Genomic DNA, 22,860 nt, shown 5'->3' with positions numbered 1-22,860 from the left:
GCCACCATCAAGTGAAATTAGAAGAGACAATGTTGCACCTGTACACTCACTAAGCAGCCACAATCAAACATGGATAATTCTGAAGAGGTAGAAATTCCAATTGTCAAGGCAGAAAAAATATTGGTTGCCATTTTGGGGGCTGAAACACAAAGCAATTAACCAACAGATATATTTATCCTTGCATTTCCAGTAGTTTCTTACTTTCTTTGAGTTTTGAAGCCTGTTGACCTGTAACATCATTAGCCTAATCATAGGCTCGATCCTCAGATGTATCTAAAAGCGTTTCCTTTACAAACAGCTGCTGGTGAATTTCAAGTTGCAGCTTTTGTTGACTGAAAAATTAAAAGTGGAGGCAAGACCAAAGCAGTCTTCTTTGGTCAACAATGAAACAAAAGCCCTCTCAACCATGACTGGAACCCGTATTTGAGCAACTCGTTTCAAGGCACTGGCTTTTTGTTGAGGGTCAAGACATACAGTCTTACCACTAGTTTCAATTCATGTTGGTATAATGCAAGTGAATCTTTATTCCATTAAGTTCTCTTACACAACTACTGTGACAACTAAAAATAATTATCCAAAACAAAGACATACCTTCTTGGATCCAGCAAATCCTTCAGATTCCAAGAAAAAGTAGGCAAATGGCATCAGCACAAACAGGGAAAGGTTGGAGAACAGGGATACAAGATTCCACAGTCCTAGAGTAGACATGACGAAAAATATTTTGCATAAATAAGGGACTATGCAATAGCCTTAAACCATCATAGTGCTGTGCTTATACAGTGAAGTGTTCTTAAACCAAATACATCAGCTGCACTCTGCACCATTAATTCACTATTCTCTCCTCAGGCTGAGAAGCTCAAACACACAAAACAATGAAAGCGATAACAGAACTAGAAGAATCAAATTAAAAAGTTAACAGTTTGTCAGTTCACAAGTTTACATCTTCAATGCTTCAAGAATTAAATACTTTGTTTTTGACAAACCTGTTTTAATATGGTACCCAAGTTTCATATTTCAAGAAAATAGGAGTCTTGCTGCATTATCAAGTATTATGACTGCTAGGGAGTGAGGGAAAGCCAGCAGACTAGACTTCTAGCAGTATATTATACACTCCCCAGTGACAAAGGTTCTACGCCAAAGCACCCATTTTAGGCAGCCAAACATCGTTGAGAGTACAGATAGCAACACAGACTCTTTCAAAAAATAAAAAGTTAAATCTCAGAAACCACAGCCACTCCTAACAACAATCCTTGTCCAATCTTAAGCTTACATAGTGTATGATTCTCTTTGAGGAATCTCAAACTCTTTAACATTCTTGAAAAACTAATAGATACTCCAGGTCAAGGGACTCGTCATATGGAAGAAACTTGCAATATTGAAACATTAAATCACGTAACAAAACCTTTTACAGGAGGTTGTCTCTGTGGCTATTCCCAGATCATTGCAAAGTGCTGGTTCACTCCAGGAGGGTGTGGAGGATGCAATCTGTAGAACAAAGGCTTGCACATGCAAAAATTCATGAACTTACATTTTTAATCAGTTTTATGTACCTGCTGCAGCTCAACTTGTCACTGTAGCTAATACAATGGCATTTCAAGCTGCCTGAAAGGAACATCGGAGAAGGAGTAGGCCATTCAGCCCATCGAGCCTGCTCCACCATTCAATACGACCATGGCTGATCATCCACTTCAGTGCTTTTTTCCCCACACTACCCCATATGCCTTTATGACATTGGTATTTAGAAATCTGTCAATCTCTACTTTAAACATACTCAATGACTGAGCTTCCATAACCCTCTGGGCTGCAAAGTTCCAGAGCTTCACAACCCTCAGAGTAAAGAAAGTTCTCCTCATCCCTGGCCCTAAGTGGCTTCCCCCTTATTTTGAAATTGTGTCCCCTGGTTCCAGACTCCCCAACCAGGGGAAATATCTTAACTGCATCTACCCTGTCTATCCCTTTAAGTATTTTGTAGGTTTCAATGAGATCACCTCTCATTCTTCAAAACTCTCGAGAATACAGGTCCAGTTTCCCTAATCTCTCTTCATAGTGCAGTCCCGCCATCCCGGGAACAGGTCTGGTGAATCTTCGTTGCACTCCCGCTATGGCAATAATATCCTTCCTAAGGTAAGGGGACCAAAACTACACACAGTACTCCAGGTATGGTCTAACCAAGGTGCTATACAATTGAAGACTTCACTACTCCCGTACTCAAATCCTCTTGCGATAAAGGCTAACATACCATCAGCCTTCTTAATTGCTTCCTGCACCTGCATGTTAGCTTTCTGTGACTAACTGATGAGGACATCCAAGTCCTTTTGTACATCTACACGTTCTAATCACTTTCCATTTAAGAAATACTCTGCACATCTATTCCTCCTAACAAAATGGATAACCTCACAATTCTCCCCATTATATTACATCTGCCACGTTCTTGCCCAATCACTAAGTCTGTCCAAATCCCCTTGAAGCTGCTTTGCATCTTCCTCACAACACACATTCCCACCTAGTTTTGTGTCATCTGTGAACTTGGAAATATTACATTTGGTTCCTACATCCAAATCATTGATATATATTGCGAACAGCTGGGTCCCAAGTACCCACTAATCACAGCCTGCCAACACGAGAATGACCCATTTATTCCCACTCTCTGTTTTCTGCCTGTGGACCAATCCTTAATCCATGCCAGTATTTTTCCTCCTATCCCATGTTCTTTAATTTTGCTAACCAACCTCCTGTGGAGGACTTTATCAAAAGCCTTCTGAAAATCCAAGTATACTGCGTCCACCAACTCCCCTTTATCAATTCTGTTAGTAACATCTTCAAAAAACTCCCAACAGGTCTGTCAAACATGATTTCCCATTCATAAATCCATGTTGACTATGCCCAATCAGATTATTATCCAAGTGTCCATTTATCACATCCTTTAGAATAGATTCTAACATTTTCCGTTTTGCTGATGTAAGGCTAACAGGTCTGTAGTTCCCTGTTTTCTCTCTCCCTCCCTTCTTAAATAGTCGGGTGACATTTGCTACCTTCCAATCTCCAGAAACTGTTCCAGAATCTATAGAATTTTGGAAGATGATCACCAATGCATCCACAATCTCCACAGCTACCTCTTTCAATGCTCTGGGATGTAGAATATCAGGTCCTGGGGACTTATCAAGCTTCAGCCCCAATAATTTCGCCAATACAAACTTTCTACGAATACTAATTTCCTTTAATTCCTCATTCTCCCTAGTCCCTTGGATCTCTAATTCTGGGAGATTTCTTGTATCTTCCTCAGTGAAGACAGACACAAAGTAATCATTTTGCTTCTCTGCCATTTCTCTATTCCCTATTGTAAATTCTCCTGACTCTGCCTGTAATGGACCACATTTGTCTTAGCCAAACGTTTCCTTTTTACGTTCCTATAGAAACTTTTATAGTCCTTTTTTTTGTTTTTTGCCAGTTTACATTCATATTCTATTCCCCTTCATCAGTTTCTTTGTCCTCCTTTGCTGTATTCTAAAATCCTCCCAATCCTCAAGTATACTACTATTTTTGGCAACTTTACAGGCCTTTCTTTTAATCTTATACAATCCTTAACTTCCTGTGACCTTGTCCTATCAACACCTTCTCTTCTGTTCTCTCTTGCCCCACCCCCGCTTTACTTGTTGAAAACCTATTCCATTTCTAGCCTCTGCCAGTTCTGATGAAGGGTCACTGACCTGAAACGTTAACTTTGCTTCTCTCTCCACAGATGCTGCCAGACCTGCAGAGTATTGCCAGCATTTCTTGTTTTTATTTCAGATTTCCAGCATCTGCAGTATTTTGCTTTCACCTTAACTTCCTCGGTTAGCCACAGTTCACTGCTTTTACTTTTGGAATATATACTTGCTGTAAACTATGTAATAATTCTTTGAAGGCTACCTATTGTCTTTGCACTGTCATACTTTTTAATGTATTTTCCCAACCCACCTCAGCCAATTTGCCCCCATACCTTCCTAATTTCCTCCAATACCTTCCGAATGTCCTTCGTTCTTCAGACTGAACTACCTCATTTTCAAACATAATGTAAAATTCTTTCATATTATGGTCACTCATCCCTCAAGGTTCTTTTACAACATTATTAATTAGCCCTTTCTCATTACATAATAAGGAGCAGGAGAAGACCATTCAGCCCCTCAAGCCTGCCGCGCCATTCAGTAAGATCATGGCTGATCTGTCCCAGGCCTCAACTCCTCTTCCGGGCCTGCTCCACATTACCCTGGACTCCCCAAGATTTCAAAAATCTATCTACCTCCTCCTTAAATACATTTAGTGACCTAGCCTCCACAACTCTCTGAGGTAGAGAATTCCAGAGATGCACCACCCTCTGAGAAAAGAAATTTCTTCGCATCTCAGTTTTAAATGTGTGACCCTTATGCTGTAACTAAGTCTCCTAGTTCCAGATTCCCCCACCAGTGGAAACATATTGCCAACATCTATCCTGTCAAGCCCCCTTAGAATCTTATATGTTTCAATCAGATTGCCTCTCTTGGGCAGGACCCAAGAAATTTCAGACCCACATATTTAGTAAGATTCTTAATTTCACATTCATATTTCAAACATTGCAGTTAACACTATCAGAACTTCGAAAGCTGGGCAAACGACAATAAAAGACAATGAATTTTAGTATTGTTGTGCACTCCCGCCACCTGCTGGTTTTTTGGTGTAAATCAGCACATTGAATAAAATCACTGTTTATACGGTCTTCCACCAGTCGCATTCTTCCAAATATTACACTTGGAATGTAAGCTATATCAAGTTCTAGCTCTCATCTCAAGATTTACTTTTCATCTAATGATTTAATAGGTAGTTTGCAGTGAAGTAGAAGCAATAAATTAAAAATATTTTATCACAAGAGGCCAGAAATAAAGCAACAAATCAAACAGGTTTCACTTCAAATGGAGTATTTGTTTACTCTGAAAATGTAAAATGGACTCTGACATCGAAGTTCAGGTCCAGACCTGACCGATGAAAGGAAATTCTTACCTGTCTGCAGCCTGCAAGAGTTCTATGTGAATGAGTCTTGGCAGTCTAAATACGAATGTCAATTAAGCAAGAGTAATAATTTGCTCTGAATTCAGCAGTGTGCTGGGAAGATCACCGAAAATTTACAGAACGAATGATGTAGAAATCAAAATAAGACAAATACTTGAGATTAAATAGGTGCAAAATGTGGTGGTGTTCTGAGGTTGCATTAGAGGCATGTCGTTGGCATAGAGTAGATGGAATTTAACTTGGCATTCACCTGTGTTATACCTAACCTAGGTGCATCTTATGTTAACTCTGGTGCTTCAAATGGCATGTTCCATTTCTCAGCAGCATGATATCTGACCTCAAAGACAAAACTCAAGACAAAAAAGTCTTAAACACTGATAATGGTGTAATAATGCCTGTGGACCTGGCGTTCAGGTTCATTCAACATTGTGAGAGAAAGGAGGCTATATCACGGAGCGCATAGCTTGACAGAGGTGGGGGTGGGTGCAGAGAAGAAGGAAGAATGGCAGTCACGAGTCAAGAGAGACAGAAATTAAGTGCAACTTGTACCACTGTTAATGATTAACTAAACCCTGTTCTAAGTTTGCAAGGTTAAAAGGCCCTGTGTTCAAAGAATCAAATTCAGCCCAAACTGGCTAATAAGAATAAAGACAAAATACTGCAGATGCTGGAAATCTGAAATAAAAACAAGAAATGCTGGAAATACTCAGCAGATCTGGCAGCATCTGTGGAGCGAGAAGCAGAGTTAACATTTCAGGTCAGTGACCCTTCATCGAAACTGATGAAGGATCACTGACCTGAAACAATAACAGTTTACCTCTGAGTAAGAAAAAATATCAAGAGATGTACAGAATTTCTTTTAAATCCCAACTGGCACTACATACAATTAACAAGTATTACGGCACAGTTGTTGCTGTGAAGAACACAAGCTCATCAATCGCTTTTTTTTTTAACCCTAGACTTTAAATATACAATTCTAATATTCAGCAGCACCTTCATGGGATGAATCAAGCATGTAACCCAGTCTGGTTTATAAGACAAATACTTGAAATTAAATAAGTTTAACAGGGATGTAAATTATTTTTGATGTTTCATATTCCATCTAATTCTTTAGTTTTACAACTAAAGAAAATTCACAACAAAAGTGCCTAGAATGCAATGAAAGAAAATAAATGTTTATACTGTGCCTTTAACATAGATTACCAGCCTGATTCACTTTGCAAACAAACAGCAAGACAAAGTAGGAGAGATTAGATGTAGTGTCCAAATGCTTAAAGAGATGGATTTTAAAGAGGGTCTTTAAAATAGCGATAGAGATTTAGGGAATGAAAAAAAGAGTGGAACCCAGGTGGCTAAAAGCAAAGTCACCAAATAGGTGGCGGCGTTGAACAAAAGAACGGAATACGAAAGGGGTTGGTGCAGGTTATGGAGGTGGACAGACAAGGGCACAGAGAGATTTACAAACAAGGACAAAAATTTTATATTTGAGGAATTGGGGAACAGGGAATGCACAAAGGTTAGTGAGAACAGGGGTTAGAGGCAAGCTGGACTTAGTGCAGAGCAGGACACGAGCAGCAGTGTTTTGGATGAACTGGAGTTTGTTGGAGGTGTAGAATGAGAAACCAGCAAGAATAGCGTTGGAATAGATCGGGTCTGGAGGTGATAAAGAACTGTTAATGGCAGATGGGCTGATGTAGTGGAAGAGGCGGGAAATTTAACAGATTTGGAAATAGTTGGTCTTGCTAATAGAGAAGACATGGAGTGATAAACTCATCCGAAGCATCAAGGTTGACAACAGGCCTAGGAAGTGACCAGGGAGGAGAATGCAGTCAGTGACAAGGGCGCAGTTTGCAGGAGTGTATGAAGATGATTGCTTCAGTCATCCCAATATTTAGCTGGAAGAAGTGGAGTTTAATCAAAGACTGAAAGTCAGATGTGCAATCTGACCACGTAGAGAGAGCTGATAAAGTCAAATAATTTTTCACATGTTTCATAAAACATGGCCTGGTGGCCAAATTACCAAATGAAAAAACCACCAGAGATCAGGATTTCAAGGATTTTGAAAAGGTTTCATGAATTCTTAGTTATACCACAAGATGGAGTCCAATGCATATTACTGTATCCTACAGTTTACATCAAGTGTCAAGTTAAGTTTACTTAAACGCTTACTTCAAATTAGAAGGCTGTTTTAGCTATTGTAGAGTTGCTCAGCTATCAATCATTTAATTTTACCAATGAGAGTAAAAGTGGAGGTTTAAAAAGTGGAAATTCTAACTGCATAAGCAATATTGACAAAGGGAGGCACGTTTACTCCTAAGGCAACTTGCCAATGCCAACAATTCCTGAAAGCTCAAGCCCAAAACAAGCTAATCACATCCTGAAGATGGTGCTGAATTCATTTATCATGAGGCACATAGGTACATTGTAAATACAAAATTTTAAATAGCGACATTGCATCAGTCATCACTACTGATGATGCTGGGTTACTAATAATAAAATTTAGGATGCTAAAACGGCAAGCTGATATAGCTATAGTACTGGCTAGAATAAGTAACCATAAAATGAACTGGACATTCACCTCAGAGTGCGAAAAGAAATACGGGCTGTGTTCTGCAAGTAACATGCTCGCATATTTTAACAGCTCACTACATCGGGTTTGTTTCCATGCACTGGGAAGATGCTCACGTGATGCCAATATTTAAAAATTGAATCAAGTCAGAACTGGGAAATACTAAGCCTATCAGTTTGACTTTGGTTATAGGCAAGTTGCTGGAAGGGATCATGTATAGATGCACTGTATGAGAAAGGTTATTAAGAAATCTCAACGTGGCCTCTTGTAAATGTCTTGTTCACCAACTAAGTTGAATTGAATGCAGATATGCACGCAGACTTGCAGCAAACATTCAAAATGAAACTAGGAGAGCTCACAAGAGTAGCCAGCGTAACTGCATATAGCAGCACAGCCGGTATAGGGATATGTCTCTCTCTCTCTGATTGCCTTTGGGGTTAGAGGGGAATTTGCCAGTTTTTTCCAAAATTGGTCCAAGGGGCTCCCCCCTCCCATCTTCTTTTGCCTCCTCTCGGAGATTGTGTGCCAGCATGAATGGGGGCGATGATGATGCCAGTACAGGCCTGCTGGACTAACTAATCTTGATCTTTCCTTTTCCCTCTAAATTAAAAACAATATGGCAGCATCACAATATCAGACCAGCCCCAACAAAGGAAATAAGAATTATTAAAACATTTATTAACGTGAGGATGTATCCCATCAAAACCATACCTGGAGTAGAATATAATTTTTAAACTAGCACATTGACAATGATATAAATTTACACAGATTCATATGTTTACAATATGAAGGATGGACTTGAAATCGTCACTGCCATAACCTGAATTTTTCAGATATGATGAGAAACAAATTAACATATACTAACCATGAATTAATGAACCATTCAGCCACTGTATGTAGTAATTTTGCGGGAAAGAAAGCAGGATCTCATTGCTGATGATTGAAAATGGCAACAGCAGGACTGCACCAGCTGAAACAGCCAAAGTAAATGTACATAGGTACAACCTGAAAAAAAAATCAAAATCAAAAAGGAACAATTATGACATTCCAGCTAACAACAAAAATATATCAAACCACACAACAACCTCAAGTCAATTGTTCTGCAAGTTGTAATCACAGTCAAGGTTTTCTATCCCCAATCAATGTAGGGATAATCTTCACAGCCAACACACTGCATTACATTCAATGTTAATTTAAAGCATATTAAAACTTGGTTAGAAACTAAAACTTGAATAATTTGAAAGGCCACACAGTGGAAAAATTAAGTCTTGTATCCACAATTCCCTACAAAACTTGTGGCCATTTAACTGTGTTATGGAAGTGCTTCCATTCTTAGTTAAAATTTTTTGGAGGACTTGTTATTAAAACTGAAAAGATTCCATGGATGTGTTTTTTTTTGCAAAGTTCACTGAAAGGAAGCTTGAGATGCTGTGCGTAAATGACTTTTGCTGGAAATCATGTGCTTTAAGCTCAATAAACAACAGAAACCTTGGTGACCTGGGGAAGATGTTTACAGAGAAGCCACAGGAGGTTGACTTTCTATTTGGGATTCGGATATTGTGTTCAGTGCAGTTCAGTTGGGGTGTGAACGGTTTTGAAGTTGGTGTTTTGCCTGCCAAGGAAAAATAAACACCAGCTCATTTTGCCTGCACCTCTCTGAGAGACCCTGAGAAGACCAGTTTGTCAGTGCCTCTTTCCTCCTGTCTTTGGGAAAATCCTGCGATTTAAGTATGTGTTGCCTGAAATTCCTGATCTCACATGTCCTAGAAAGCCTACTAGACAATTTCTCAACATCTCCAGATCTAATTGCTTCTGAAAAGATCCCACTGTTCTGTCTCCATATACCTGGACGCCAGACCAAAAGGGACAAATGACCTTCCTCTATATTTTTTTGTTTTCCTTCAAAAATTAGCAAGTATTTGGCTAAAGTATTCTTGTTTTGTTTTTTTTGTAACAGACCTCTGCAGAAAAAATTTCTGTATTTATTGTCAGTGTTTGTGATAGTGTGCAGGGAATTTAAAAAGGGAACTTTGATATTTCATTGTGTGTGTTAATGTTTTGCTTAGTTACTGTCTTGTTTGACAAGAAGCTGATAATTTTGTTACTACAGAACCCTGGTTGGTATATTTTATTCTGGGATAAAGAGTATTTGTATATGATTGACTGCATCGGTAACGGGTAAACATTTAAATATATGTTGTGACTTGTGGAGAAGTGGAACAAGAAAAGACAGTGCACTCCTCCCACCTCAGTCCTAACACCTGGAAGGTGCCAAACACAGTCAAGATAGTATGATCATAGTTCATGACCTCATATTCTCTGTCCCAATATAAACCATGATATCTCTCTCAAAATCTGTTCATTGCAAAGATAGTAGTTTTCAAACAGACTTAACACTCGCACGTGGACATATTCCCCACCTGTTGTCAATTTAAGTGAAAAGGTTGCGTTAAAACTTTGACAGACATGATCACTTCCAATTGTTAACCTCCACATAGATATGCTGAGCTAAGTGGAAAGAACAGGCGAGTGAGACTAAATGGATAGCTTTTTCACAGCACTGGCACAGGCATGTTGGGCTAAATTGTTCTGCTGTAGAAAGCCTTTTAGTGAAGGCTAGAAGTGGAGCCAATCTTGACACTTATATTTACTTAAGAGTTACACATTACAAGCATATCACTCCTCACGCAACATCCACAGTTTTAGTTTGTGCCTATTTATAAGAGCTCAAATGAATCCCCAGTTAATGCCCACCACCTGCGTACAATTAAACGCAAATAGTATACAATTAATAGATTCTCTTCCCTCTTTAAATAAAAATTAGAGTCAATATGTACAACCAAAATTTCAAAACAAATTAAAAATCTCCCAAAACCAGAGACAGAGAGGAGCACGGCGGGAGCGGAGGTTTAAAAAGCACACCAAAAACCCAGAGTCGGATACCGGAGACAGATAGACAGAGAGAGGAGCACGGCGGGAGCAGCAGGAGAAAAAAAAATCTAAAAGTGACATCGGACTGACCTCACAATCAATAGTGAGAGTAGGGAAACAAAGAGCCGTCGGGGGTAAGTATACAGGTAAGCTTTTAATTTAATTTAAATCAAACATCATAGGCAAGCAGGTAAGTGATTGGTTTGGGAAGAAGCTACCTGTTTGGTGAGTATCTGGTAAGTGATTACGGTCCCTTCTAATCCTAATATTTAAAATAGTAAAGGAACTAGTGGTAAGCTTAATAAAATATATAAGAGAAAGGAAAATAAAATAAATAACTGAATAAAATAATTAAGTAGTTAATTAAAACACATTAAGGATGGCAGGACAGGTGATGTGTCACAGCTGCAGCATGTGGGAGCTCCTGAATGCCAGTGTGATCCAGGGCAAACACATCTGCAGTAAGTGTTTGCGGCTCTAAGAGCTTCGGCTCAGAGTCATTGAACCGGAGTCCGAACTGCAGACACTGCGACACATTAGGGAGACGGGAATGTTAGCTGGACATTTTGTACCAGGAGGCGGTCACACCCCTTAGGATAGGGTCTTCTGATTTGGTCAGTGGTCAGGGACAGGAGAGTGTGGCTGCAGCTGAGGCAGGTAAGGGGACCCAGAGGGCAGGAGCCTCAGCCTTTGCGATTGTCCAACAGATGTGAGGTTCTTTCAGCTTGTTTGGATGAGAGTGGGGGCTGCAGGGTGGATGAGCAACCTGACCATGGCACCATGGCACAGGAAGCCATTCAAGTGGAGGGAGAAAAAAGGAATGTAGTGGTAGCAGGGGACAGTATAGTTAGGGGGATTGACACTGTTCTCTGCAGCAAAGAGCGAGAGTCCAGATGGCTGTGTTGCCTGCCAGGGATCGGGACATCCGCTCAGGGCTGGAGAGGAACGTACAGCAGGAGGGGGAGGATCCAATCGTCATGGTCCATGTAGGTACCAACGACATAGGCAGGACAAGGAAAGAGGTTCTGCATACTCAGTATGAGGAACTAGGTGCCAGATTAGAAGCAGAACCTCAAAGGTAATAATCTCTGTGTTATTAACTGAGCCACGTGCAAACTGGCATAGGGCAAATAAGATTAGCGTGGCTCAAAGACTGGTGTGGTAGAAGTGAGCTCAGGTTCGTGGGGCACTGGCACCAGTACTGGGGTAAGTGGTGGCTGTTCAGTTGGGACAGTCTCCATCTGAACCATACTGGGGCCGGTGTTCTAGCAAGCCGCATAACTAGAGACGTAGAGAGGATTTTAAACTGAATAGTGGGGGCAAGGGATCAAATTTGGAAGATATGGTAAATCCAGGAGTAGAGACAAGGCAAGAGAGAAAGGTATTAATATGGGAAATGATAGATTTGTACGCTCTGTCCCTTCCTGTCACAGTCTAAGAGTAATTCAAAAGATAAGGTCAGAAGTTACAAAAATAATAAAGGAAAAAAACTAAAGGCTCTGTACCTGAATGCACGCAGCATTCGAAACAAAACAGATGAACTGAGAGCGCAAATAAGAACGATCTGCTAGCCATTACAGAGACATGGCTGCAGGATGACATAGATTGGAACCTGAATATTGAAGGGTACATGACATTTAGGAAGGACAGGAAGCTAGGAAAAGGTGGAGGGGTAGCTCTGTTAATTAATGATGGTATTAGCGCAATAGAGAGGGATGACCCAAGTTCAGGAGACCAGGATGTAGAAGCAGTTTGGTTAGCGATGAGAAATCATAAAGGCAAGAAGTCACTTGTGGGAGTGGTGTACAGGCCACCTAACATTAACCACACTGTAGGACGGAGTATAAAAGGAAGAAATAAGGAAGAAGCAGCTTGTCAGAAATGTACGACGACAATTATGGGGGATTTTAACCTATGTATAGACTGGAAAAATCAGATGGACAGGGGTAGCCTTGATGAGGAGTACATAGAATGTTTTCAGAATAATACTTGGAACAATACATTCTGGAGCCAACCAGGGAGCAGGCTATACTAGACCTGGTATTCTACAACAAGATAGGATTAATTAATGACCTCATAGTTAAGGCATCCCTAGGTAGCAGCGATCATAACATGTTTGAATTTTACATTCAGTTTGAGGGAGAGAACAGTGGGCCCAAGACTATTTAAACTTAAATAAGGGCAATTATGAGGGCATGAAAGCAGAGTGAACTGGCAAATTAGGTTAAGGGATAGGTCAATAGAGATGCAGTGGCAGACATTTAAGGGGAAGCGGCGGCGAGAGTGGGAACAGGCGAGAGGAGCGTGGATATAAAAGAGCCGAGACCAGAAGCGGTGGCAGCGAAAGTGCTCTGTTCAGTGGAACAGTGGACCTGCTTCACCAACAAAAATTGAAGTGTGACGTCACAGGAGAGCTGGTAAGTGACTGGTGGGTATTTCTTCCGTGTCTCGTTTTTGTTTTGGCCAAGTGATTTAAATCAGGAGACATCATTACAGGTTAAGAGTACACTTAAATAATTAATTTTTTTTTAAATACTGGGATCCAAATGAATTAATTAAATAGAACAGAGATGGCTGGGCAGGCGATGTGTTGCAGCTGTAGTATGTGGGAGCTGGCGGACGCCAGTGCAATCCACAGTGACCACATCTGCAGGAAGTGTTGGCTGCTCGAGAAACTTCGGCTCAGAGTTGATGAGCTGGAGTCCGGACTGCGGACACTGCGACACATCAGGGAGGGGGAGAGCTACCTAGACACTGTGCTTCAGGAGACAGTCACACCCCTTAGATTAATTACATCCAACTTGGACCGTGGTCAGGGACAGGAGGGTGTGACTGCGAGTGAGGCAGTTATGGGGATCCAGAATTTAGCTTTGGAGGAGCCTCAGCCAGTGCCCTTGTCCAACAGGTACGTGGTTCTTGCTCCCAGTGTGGACGAGGGCAAAGACTGCAGGGAAGTTGAGCGAACTGAGCACAGCACCGGGCTTCAGAGCGCCATTCAAGTGGGGCGAGAAAAGGGAAATATAGTTGTAGTGGGGGATAGCATAGTTAGGGGAATAGATACTGTTCTCTGCAGCAAAGATAGAGTCCTGAAGGCTGTGTTGCCTACCTGGTGCCAAGGTTAAGGACATCTGTTCTGGGCTAGAGAGGAACTTGGAGAGGGAGGGAAAGGATCCAGTTGTCATGGTCCATGTAGGTACCAACGACATAGGTAGGACTAGGAAAGAGGTTCTGCTGAGTGACTATGAGCATCTCGAGGCCAAATTAAAAAACAGAACCACAAAGGCAATAATCTCCGAATTACTACCTGAGCCACATGCTAATTAGCATAGGGTAAATAAGATTAGAGAGGTAAATGCGTGGCTCAAAGATTGATGTGGGAGAAATGGGTTCCGATTTATGGGACACTGGCACCAGTACTGGAGAAAGAGAGAGCTGTTCCGTTGAGATGGGCTTTACTTGAACCAGGCTGGGACCAGTGTCCTGACGAATCATATAACTAGGGTTGTAGATAAGGCTTTAAACTAAATAGTGGGCGGGAGGGTTCAATTGAAGGGAAGTTTAAAAAGTCGAAAAGTAAAGAGAGAGCAGAGGTGCAGGGTAGTGAAGGGGCATACATTAATCAGAATGTGACAGAAAGGGACAGAGAATACAAGCATAAGAGTACAGCAAAAACTAGAACCACAGTCGGTAAAAATGGTAAAAAGTCAAAGGCTCAAGGCTCTTTATCTGAATGCACGTAGCATTTTGAACAAGATAGATGAGCTGACGGCACATATAGAAATAAATGAATATGATTTGATAACTATCACAGAGACGTGATTGCAGGATGACCAGGACTGGAAACTCAATGTTCAAGGATATTCGACGTTCCGGAAGAATAGGCAGAAAGGAGAATGAGGTGGGGTAGCTTTGTTATTAAAGGAAGGGATCAGTGCAGTTGTGAGTAGTGATATTGGTGGAATATATAGTGATGTAGAATCAGTTTGGGTGGAAATAAGGAATAGCAAAGGAAAGAAATCACAGGTGGGAGTGGTCTATAGGCCCCCGAGGAGTTGCCTCTCTGCAGGACAAAATATTAATCAGGAAATAATGGAGGCATGTAAGAAGGACACTGCAATTATCATGGGTGATATTAATCTGCATAAAGACTGGACAAATCAAATTGGCAAGGGGAGTATGGAAGACAAAATTGTAGAGTGCATCAGGGATTGTTTCTTAGAACAATACATTGCAGAACCTAAAACAAAAACAAGAAATACTGGAACCACTCAGCAGGTCTGGCAGCATCTGTGGAAAGAGAAGCAGAGTTAACGTTTCGGGTCAGTGACCCTTCTTCGGAAATGAAAGTAGATTTCCAGCATCCGCAGTATTTTGCTTTTATTATAACGTTGCAGAACCTACCTGGGAACAGGCTATTTTAGACTTGGTAATGTGTAATGAGGTAGGATTAATAAGAGATCTCGCAGATAAGGACCCTTTAGGGGGAAGCGATCATAACATGGTATAATTTCAAATTCAGTTTGAGGGTGAGCAACTCAGGTCTCAAACCAGTGTCTTCAACTTAAACAAGGGCAATTACAGAGGTATGAAGAAAGTTGTCTAAAGCAGGCTGGGAAAAGAGACTACAGGGAAAGCCAGTAGATGAGCAGTTTTAAGCAGATATTTCATAACGCTCAGCAAGTCAAAAGGAAGGACTCGATGGGAACGATGAACCACCCGTGGATAACAAAGGAAGTTAAGGAGAGTATCAAATCAAAAACAAAGGCGTACAAAGCGGCAAAAGCTAGTGGTAGGCCAGAGGATTGGGAATTTTTTTAGAAACCAGCAGCGGATGACAAATAAACTAATAAAGAGGGAGAAAATTGATGAAAGTAAATTGACAAGAAATATAAAAACGCAGTAAGAGCTTATACGGGTATATAAAAATGAAAAAAGAGTAGCTAAAGTAAGTGTGGAACCCTTAGAGGATGAGACTTGGGAATTAATAACAGGGAACAGGGAAATTGCAGATAATTTAAACCAATATTTTGCATCGGTCTTCACAGTGGAGGACACTATAAACATCCCAACAATAATAGATGAGGGAGGTATAAATGGGAGAGAGGAACTTGTAACAATCCCTATCACGAGGGAAAAGGTGCTGGACAAACTGATGGGACTAAAGGCAGACGAGTCACCAGGACCTGATGGCCTGCATCCAAGGGTTTTAAAAGAAGTGGCTGCAGAGATAGTGGAGGCATTGGTCATAATATACCAAAATTCACTGGATTCAGGTAGGGTACCAGTGGATTGGAAAACCGCTAATGTGACACCCCTATTCAAGAAAGGAAGGAGACAGAAAGCAGGAAACGGTAGACCAGTTAGCTTAACATCTGTCATTGGGAAAATGCTAGAGTCCATTATTCAGGAAGAAATAGCAGGACATTTAGAAAAACATAATGCAATCAAACAGAGTCAACACAGTTTTATGAAAGGAAAATCATGTTTGACAAATTTGTTCGAGTTCTTTGAGGATATAACAAGCAGAGTGGATAAAGGTGAATTGATAGATGTAGTGTATTTGGATTTTCAGAAGGCTTTTGATAAGGTGCCACATAAAAGGTTATTGCACAAAATAAGAGCTCAGGGTATCGGGGGTAATGTGTTGGCATGGATTGAGGATTGGCTAACACACAGGAGGTAGAGAGTCGGGATCAATGGGTCTTTTTCAGGTTGGAAAGTCGTAACTAGTGGGGTGCCACAAGGATCGGTCCTAGGGTCTCAATTATTTACTCTCTATATTAATGGAAAAAGGGACAGAGCGTAGTGTATCCAAATTTGCTGACGATACAAAAATAGGTGGGAAGGCATGGTGTGATGAGGACACAAAGAATCTGCAAAGGAATACAGATAAGTTAAGTGAGTGGGCAAAAACTTGGCAGATGGAGTTCAATGTGGAAAAGTGTGAGGTCATCCACTTTGGTAGGCAGAATAAAAAGGCAAATTATTTTTTTAGATGGACAAAGACTACAAAATACTGCAGTACAGAGGGATCTGGGTGTTCTTGTACATGAAACACAAGAAGTTAGCATACAGGCGGAGCAAATAATTAGGAAAGCAAATGAAATTTTGGTCTTTATTGCTAGGGGGTTAGAGTTTAAAAATAAGGAAGTCCTGTTACAACTGTACAGGGTGTTGATGAGGCCACACCTGGAGTACTGCGTACAGTTTTGGTCCCCGTATTTAAAGAAGGATATACTAGCATTGGAGGCAGTTCAGAAAAGGTTCACTCAGCTGATTCTTGGAGTGAAGGGGCTGTCTTATCAAGAACGGTTAAACAGGTTAGTCCTTTATTCATTTAGAAGAATGAGAGGTGATCTTATTGAAACATATAAGATTTTAAGGGCGCTTGACAGGGTAGATGTTGACAATGTTTCCGCTAGTGAGGGAATCTCAAACTGGGGGACATAGTTACAGAATAAGGGGTCACACATTTAAAACGGAGATGCGAAGGAATTTCTTCTCTCAGAGGGTGGTGAATCTCTGGAATTCTCTACCTCAGAGAGTTGTGGAGGCTAGGTCACTAAATGTATTTAAGGAGGAGGTAGATAGATTTTTGAAATCTTGGGGAGTCTAGGGTTATGCGGAGCAGGCCCGAAAGAGGAGTTGAGGCCTGGGACAGATCAGCCATGATCTTATTGAATGGCGGGGCAAGTTTGAGGGGCTGAATGGCCTACTCCTGCTCCTATTTCTTATGTTGTTATTTCAGAATACACAGAATAAATAAATTTCAATGAGAAAGAGAAATTCCAAGGGTGGGACCCACCATCCGTGGTAGCTAAAACAGCTAAAGATAGTATCAAACTTAAAGAAAAAGCACATAATTGCGCAAAGATGGGAGGGTAGTCAAAAGATTGGACAGAGAATATAAAAAACAACAAAGAATGACTAAATGACTGATAAAGAAGGTAAAATGAGAGTACGAGAGAAAGCTAGCTAGAAATATAAAGACAGATAGTAAGAGTTTCGACAGATATTTAAAAAAGGAAAGTTAACAACATGAGCGTTGGTCAGATATAAAGTGAGTCTGAGGAATTAATAATGGATAATAAGGAGATGGCAGATGAACTGAACTGATATTTTGCATCGGTCTTCACTATTGAGGATACAAGTAACATCCCAGTATTAGCTGTAAGTCAGGAAATGGAACTCAAAAAATATTAGAATCACCAGCGAAGTGGAACAAATTGTTGGAGCTGCGTGCTGACAAGTCCCCGGGTCCTGATGGACTTCATCTTAGGGTGTTAAAAGAAGTGGCTAGTGAGATATTTGATGCGTTAGTTTTAATTTTCCAAACTTCCCTAGATTCGGGGAAGGTTCCGTTAGATTGGAAAATACTGAATGTAACGCCTTTATTCAATAAGGGAGGGAGACAGAAAGTAGGAAACTACAGGTCAGTTAACTTAACATCTGTCTTAGGGAAAATGTTAAAAGCTATTAAAGATGGTATAGCAGGGCATTTTAAAAAAAAATCAAGGTAATCAGGCAGAGTCAACATGGGTTTTGTGAAAGGGAAATCATGTTTAACCAATTTATTGGAATTCTTTGAGGGAGTTACATGTGCTGTGGATAAGGGGAAACCGGTGGATGCATTGTACTTAGATTTCCAGAAGACATTTGATAAGGTACCACATCAAAGGTTATTGCAGAAAATAAAAGCTTATGGTGTAGGGAGTAACATATTGGCATGGATAGAAGATTGGCTAGCTAACAGGAAACAGAGAGTAGGCATAAATGGGTCATTTTCTGGTTGGCAAGATGTAACGAGTGGTGTGCCACAGGGATTTGTGTTGGGTCTCAACTTTTTACAATGTATATAAACGATTTGCATGAAGGGACCGAAGGTATGGTTGCTAAATTTGCTGATGACACAAAGATAGGTAGGAAATTAAGTTGTGAAAAGGACATAAGGGGGCTACAAAGGGATATAGGTAGGTTAAGTGAGTGGGCAAAGACCTGGCAAATGGAGTATAATGTGGGAAAGTGGGAAATTGTCCACTTTGGCAGGAAGAATAAAAAAGCATATTATCTAAATGGTGAGAGATTGCAGAGCTCTGAGATGCAGAGGGATCTGGGTGATGGAGTGCATCAATCGCAAAAGGGGAGTATGCAGGTACAGCACGTAATTAGGAAAGCTAATAGAATGTTATTGTTTATCATGAGGGGAATTGAAAGCAAAAGTAGGGATGTTATGCTTCAGCTATACAGGGTACTGGTGAGCCCACATCTGGAGTACTGTGTACAGTACTGGTCTCCTTATTGAAGGAAGGTTGTAAATGCACTGGAGGCAGTACTAGACTAATACCTGGAATGGGCGGGCTGTCTTACAAGGAAAGATTGGACAAGCTAGGCTTGTATCCGTTGGAAGTTAGAAGAGCAAGAGGTGACTTGATTGAAACATACAAGATCCCGAGGAATCTTGACAGGGTGGATGTGGAAAGGATGTCTCCCCTTGTGGGAGAATCTCGAACTGGGGATCACTGTTTAAAAAAAGACAGAGTTGAGGAGAAATGTTTTTTCTGAGGGTTGAGTGTCTTTGGAATTCTCTTCCTCAAAAGGCGGTGGAAGCAGAGTCTTTGAATATTTTTAAGGCAGAGGTAGATAGATTCTTGATAAGCAAGGGCGTGGAAGGTTATCGGAGGTAGGTGGAAATGTGAAGTAATCAGTTCAGCCATGAACTTATTGAATGGCGAAGCAGGCTCGAAGGGCTGAGTGGCCTACTCCTGCTCCTAATTTATATGTTCATACAAAGCATTACATTGCGAGACGCCCGTCCTCTGGAACCCCCGACAATTTCTTGGTACATGCATTTCTTTATGTAAACCAATCTGACAGTTGATGACTTGCATCCACCCATTTAAATTTAGAGAATCCTTTCTCTCCTGCATTAGCTTTAAGCCAGAAAAGTCAATCCGTAATCTTTTCTCATTCACACTTGTCGTAGTGTATATTATCCCACAATAAGCGATTATCTATGTAACATTCAATGGGTATACTAGCTTCGGTCTGCCACTTGTATAGCATCTCACATAAAAGTTTTGACAAATAGAATCCCATATCCACTACCTCCACAATAGCCACTGTTGTAGCAGCTGAAGCACTTTTAACAATTTTTTTTAGCTTCCCAAGCTAAAGAAAACATTTCCTATTTTCATCCATCAGGAAGATTCACATGTGAAGCATCATTAAAAAACGAATAGATTCATATTTTTTGGGTCACCTAAGGATGAGAGCTTAGGTACACATTTATCCATATTTAAACTTTTTAATGTTTTATTCACCCTTAAAACATCCTCAAATTTAGCTTGTTTCATCATGGTACTTAATTCTAATACATCAAAAGTAGCAACTGGTCTCGTCTGAATGTCCAACCAGTTCAACAGACCTATCAAGCTTTGAAATTGCTCAGTCTCTTCTTTACATACAAGATCATCGTTTTGTGAGGACCCAGTACAATTAAATGGGATGGGAGCAACAATCTCTAAATAGGATTGTCGATTTAATTTATTCCAGATCTACTCTGCTTAATAGCTAAACCAGTATATTTAAAAGCCCCATAAGCCTGAATCCCAATTTTAAATTCAACTCTAATCTTAGTCATACATTTCTCAAATTCCACAGTACCACCTCATAAGAAATCATCAACATGCATCATGAAGGTGCCTGAAGGTTGTCCTTTATGATACAAATTAAACATTGCAGGATCTGCTTTTAATTGAACTCAACTTGTCAGCAAAACAGATCTCACCAAAAAATACCACACCCTGGAAGCATCATTCAGGCCGTAGACACATTCATTTAGTTTCCATAGTTTTCCTTCTGCATCTGCCGCCTCTTTGGGAAGTTTCAGAAACATTTCTCTCTGAAAAAGTATCGCCCTGCAGAAACACTGCTTTTATGTTGATTGATCTGTACTCCCATGAATATGTGGCCAAGAGTTAAAAAGATTACTCTTCCAGCTGTGGGAGAGTCCACTCCAACATCTATGCCACCCAGACATCTTCAAAACCCCTAGTAACTACCTCCATTTAGCCTTACAATTAACCATCTGCAAGGCATTTTCCAGTACAAAACCACCACCTATTTAATTCCCTTGGTTTTACCTCGATTAGTTTATCCTCAAGTTTACTGGCAACTAGTAAAACCTCACGACCATGACGACTTGTTTCCAGTTCTGTTCCAAGTCTGGTCTGTGGCCTTTATTTCCATTATGTAATCTATTTAAGCGACAGCCTCAACTATTAATCACCCTCTTGCACCATCTTTCTCCAGTACACGATCATGTTCTCATGCAAGAGCCACTTCCAGACACATTATCAATACTTGCATTGCGCTTTCTTTCTCTGCACCTATTCACCTCATTTTGTTAGCCCACGGACCTCACCTCTTGGCCAACATCCTGAAATTCAACCAACATTTAAACTTGCTAGGAGCTTTTACTGCACGTCCCACACTGTTGTATCCCACCATTCATTAGAGCCCTCTGCAATTTTTTTTATTCTTTCATGGGATGTGGACGTCACTAGCAAAGCCAGCATTTGTTACCCATCCCTAAATGCCCTTGAGGAAGGTGAGCCGCCTTCTTGAACCACTGCAGTCCATCTGGTGCAGGTACACTCACAGTGCTGTTAGGGAGGGAGTTCCAGGATTTTGATCCAGCGACAGTGAAGGAATGACAAAATATCTGCAAGTCAGGATGCTGTGCAACTTGGAGGGGAACTTGCAGGTGGTGGTGTTGCCATGCATCTGCTGTCCTTGTCCTGCCAGGTGGAAGAAGTCGTGGAATTGAAAGATACTGCCAAAAGAGGTGGCTTAAGTTGCTGCAGTGAGTCTTGTAGATGGCACACTGCTGCCACTGTGTGTTGGTGGTGGATGGCGTGCCAATCAAGTGGGCTGCTTTGTCCTGAATAGCGTCAAGCTTCCTGAGTGTTGTTGGAGACGCACTCATCCAGACAAGTGGAGAGTATTCAATCATACTCCTGACTTGTGCCTTGTAGATGGTAGACAGGCTTTGGGGAGTCAGGAGGTGTGATACTCACCACAGAATTTCGAGCCGCTGACCTGCTCTTGTAGCCATTGTATTTATGTGGTTGCTCCAGTTCAGTTTCTGGTCAATGATAACCCCCAAGATGTTGATAGTGGGGGATTCAGTGATGGCAATGCTGTTGAATGTCAAGGAGAGATGGTTAGATTCTCTCTTATTGAAGATTGTCATTGTCGATCACTTAAGTGGCAAGTAACATTTGCACAACACATCTGCCCGAGCCTGAATGTTGTCGAGGTCTTGCTGCATGTGGACATGAATTGCTTCAATATCTGAGGAGTTGCAAATGTACAGCAAACATTCCACTTCTGACCGTATGATGGAGGGAAGGTCACTGATGCAGCAGCTGAAGACGGTTGGGCCTAGGACACAACCCTGAGGAACTCCTGCAGCAATATCTTGGGGCTGAGATGATTGGCCTTCAACAACCACAACCATCTCCCTTTGTGCTAGGTGTGACTACAACCAAGGGAGAGTTTCGCCCTCAATTCCCATTGGCTTCAGTTTGGCTAGGGCTCTTCGATGCCACACTTGATCAAATGCTGCCTTCATGTCAAGGGCAATCACTCACCTCACCTCGAGTTCAGCTCTTTTGTCCATGTTTGGACCAAGGCTGTAATGAGGTCAGGAGCCGAATGGCCTTGCCGGTGTAAATCTGAGTTCTTTTTGCCTTCAGTCTGGTTCAGTAAATATACCGAGTCGGATGTATAGGTAAAATCAATTACTTTATTTGCGCATTTAGCCGGCTGACTTACTCTAATGCAACGACACTGACTCCACCCCAGAGTCTGTCGGGTCCACCAGAGTAAGTGTTGTTCGTGATACAGATACTACTGTTTATACATTAAGATTCATGCTACACCCCCTTGTTTAACCAACCAGTGCAGTACAATTTAAATTTCAACCAGGTGATAACGTGGAGTACATTTGTTACTGAGGTTAACAATACCCTCTATTCTCAATACATACTTGTTACTAACATAATATTGTTTTACATCAGCAAGATAAAAGAAAACAGACAAGCAAGATAATTAGCAAAAGCAGAGGTATGAGAAACAACATTCTGGTTTCGCTTCCCACAATTGTCATGAGTCCTGTGATCCTGTTATCTTTATCAAGTTACAGCCTGCAGTAACACCAAGCAGTAGTCGTATCATATACGAGGGGCCCTATATTCCTTATCATCACTCACACAGGGATGGACAGCATGTTTCACAGGAGTCCATTTGTTTCAAACCACAGGGAGTCACACAAT

The 22,860-nt window shown here is 41.0% G+C and overlaps 1 protein-coding gene across 1 annotated transcript in view; it reads right to left on the bottom strand.

Moving 5' to 3' along the window:
• The window catches only part of lmbr1 (limb development membrane protein 1), a 283,776-nt gene that overhangs the window by 196,694 nt on the left and 64,222 nt on the right, over positions 1 to 22,860 (bottom strand). Inside the window, exons 4-5 of the mRNA XM_068015009.1 lie at positions 8,457 to 8,596; positions 592 to 695 (exon numbers count right to left, since the gene is read on the bottom strand). Of these exons, the coding sequence (XP_067871110.1) occupies positions 592 to 695; positions 8,457 to 8,596 (244 nt within the window). The remainder of the gene's footprint in view (positions 1 to 591; positions 696 to 8,456; positions 8,597 to 22,860) is intronic.

The sequence above is a fragment of the Heterodontus francisci genome, chromosome 2, assembly GCF_036365525.1.
Source record: "Heterodontus francisci isolate sHetFra1 chromosome 2, sHetFra1.hap1, whole genome shotgun sequence".
NCBI classification, from domain to species: Eukaryota; Metazoa; Chordata; class Chondrichthyes; order Heterodontiformes; family Heterodontidae; genus Heterodontus; species Heterodontus francisci.
Note: the sequence above shows the minus strand (reverse complement) of the source record. Positions and strands in the feature narration are given on the sequence as shown.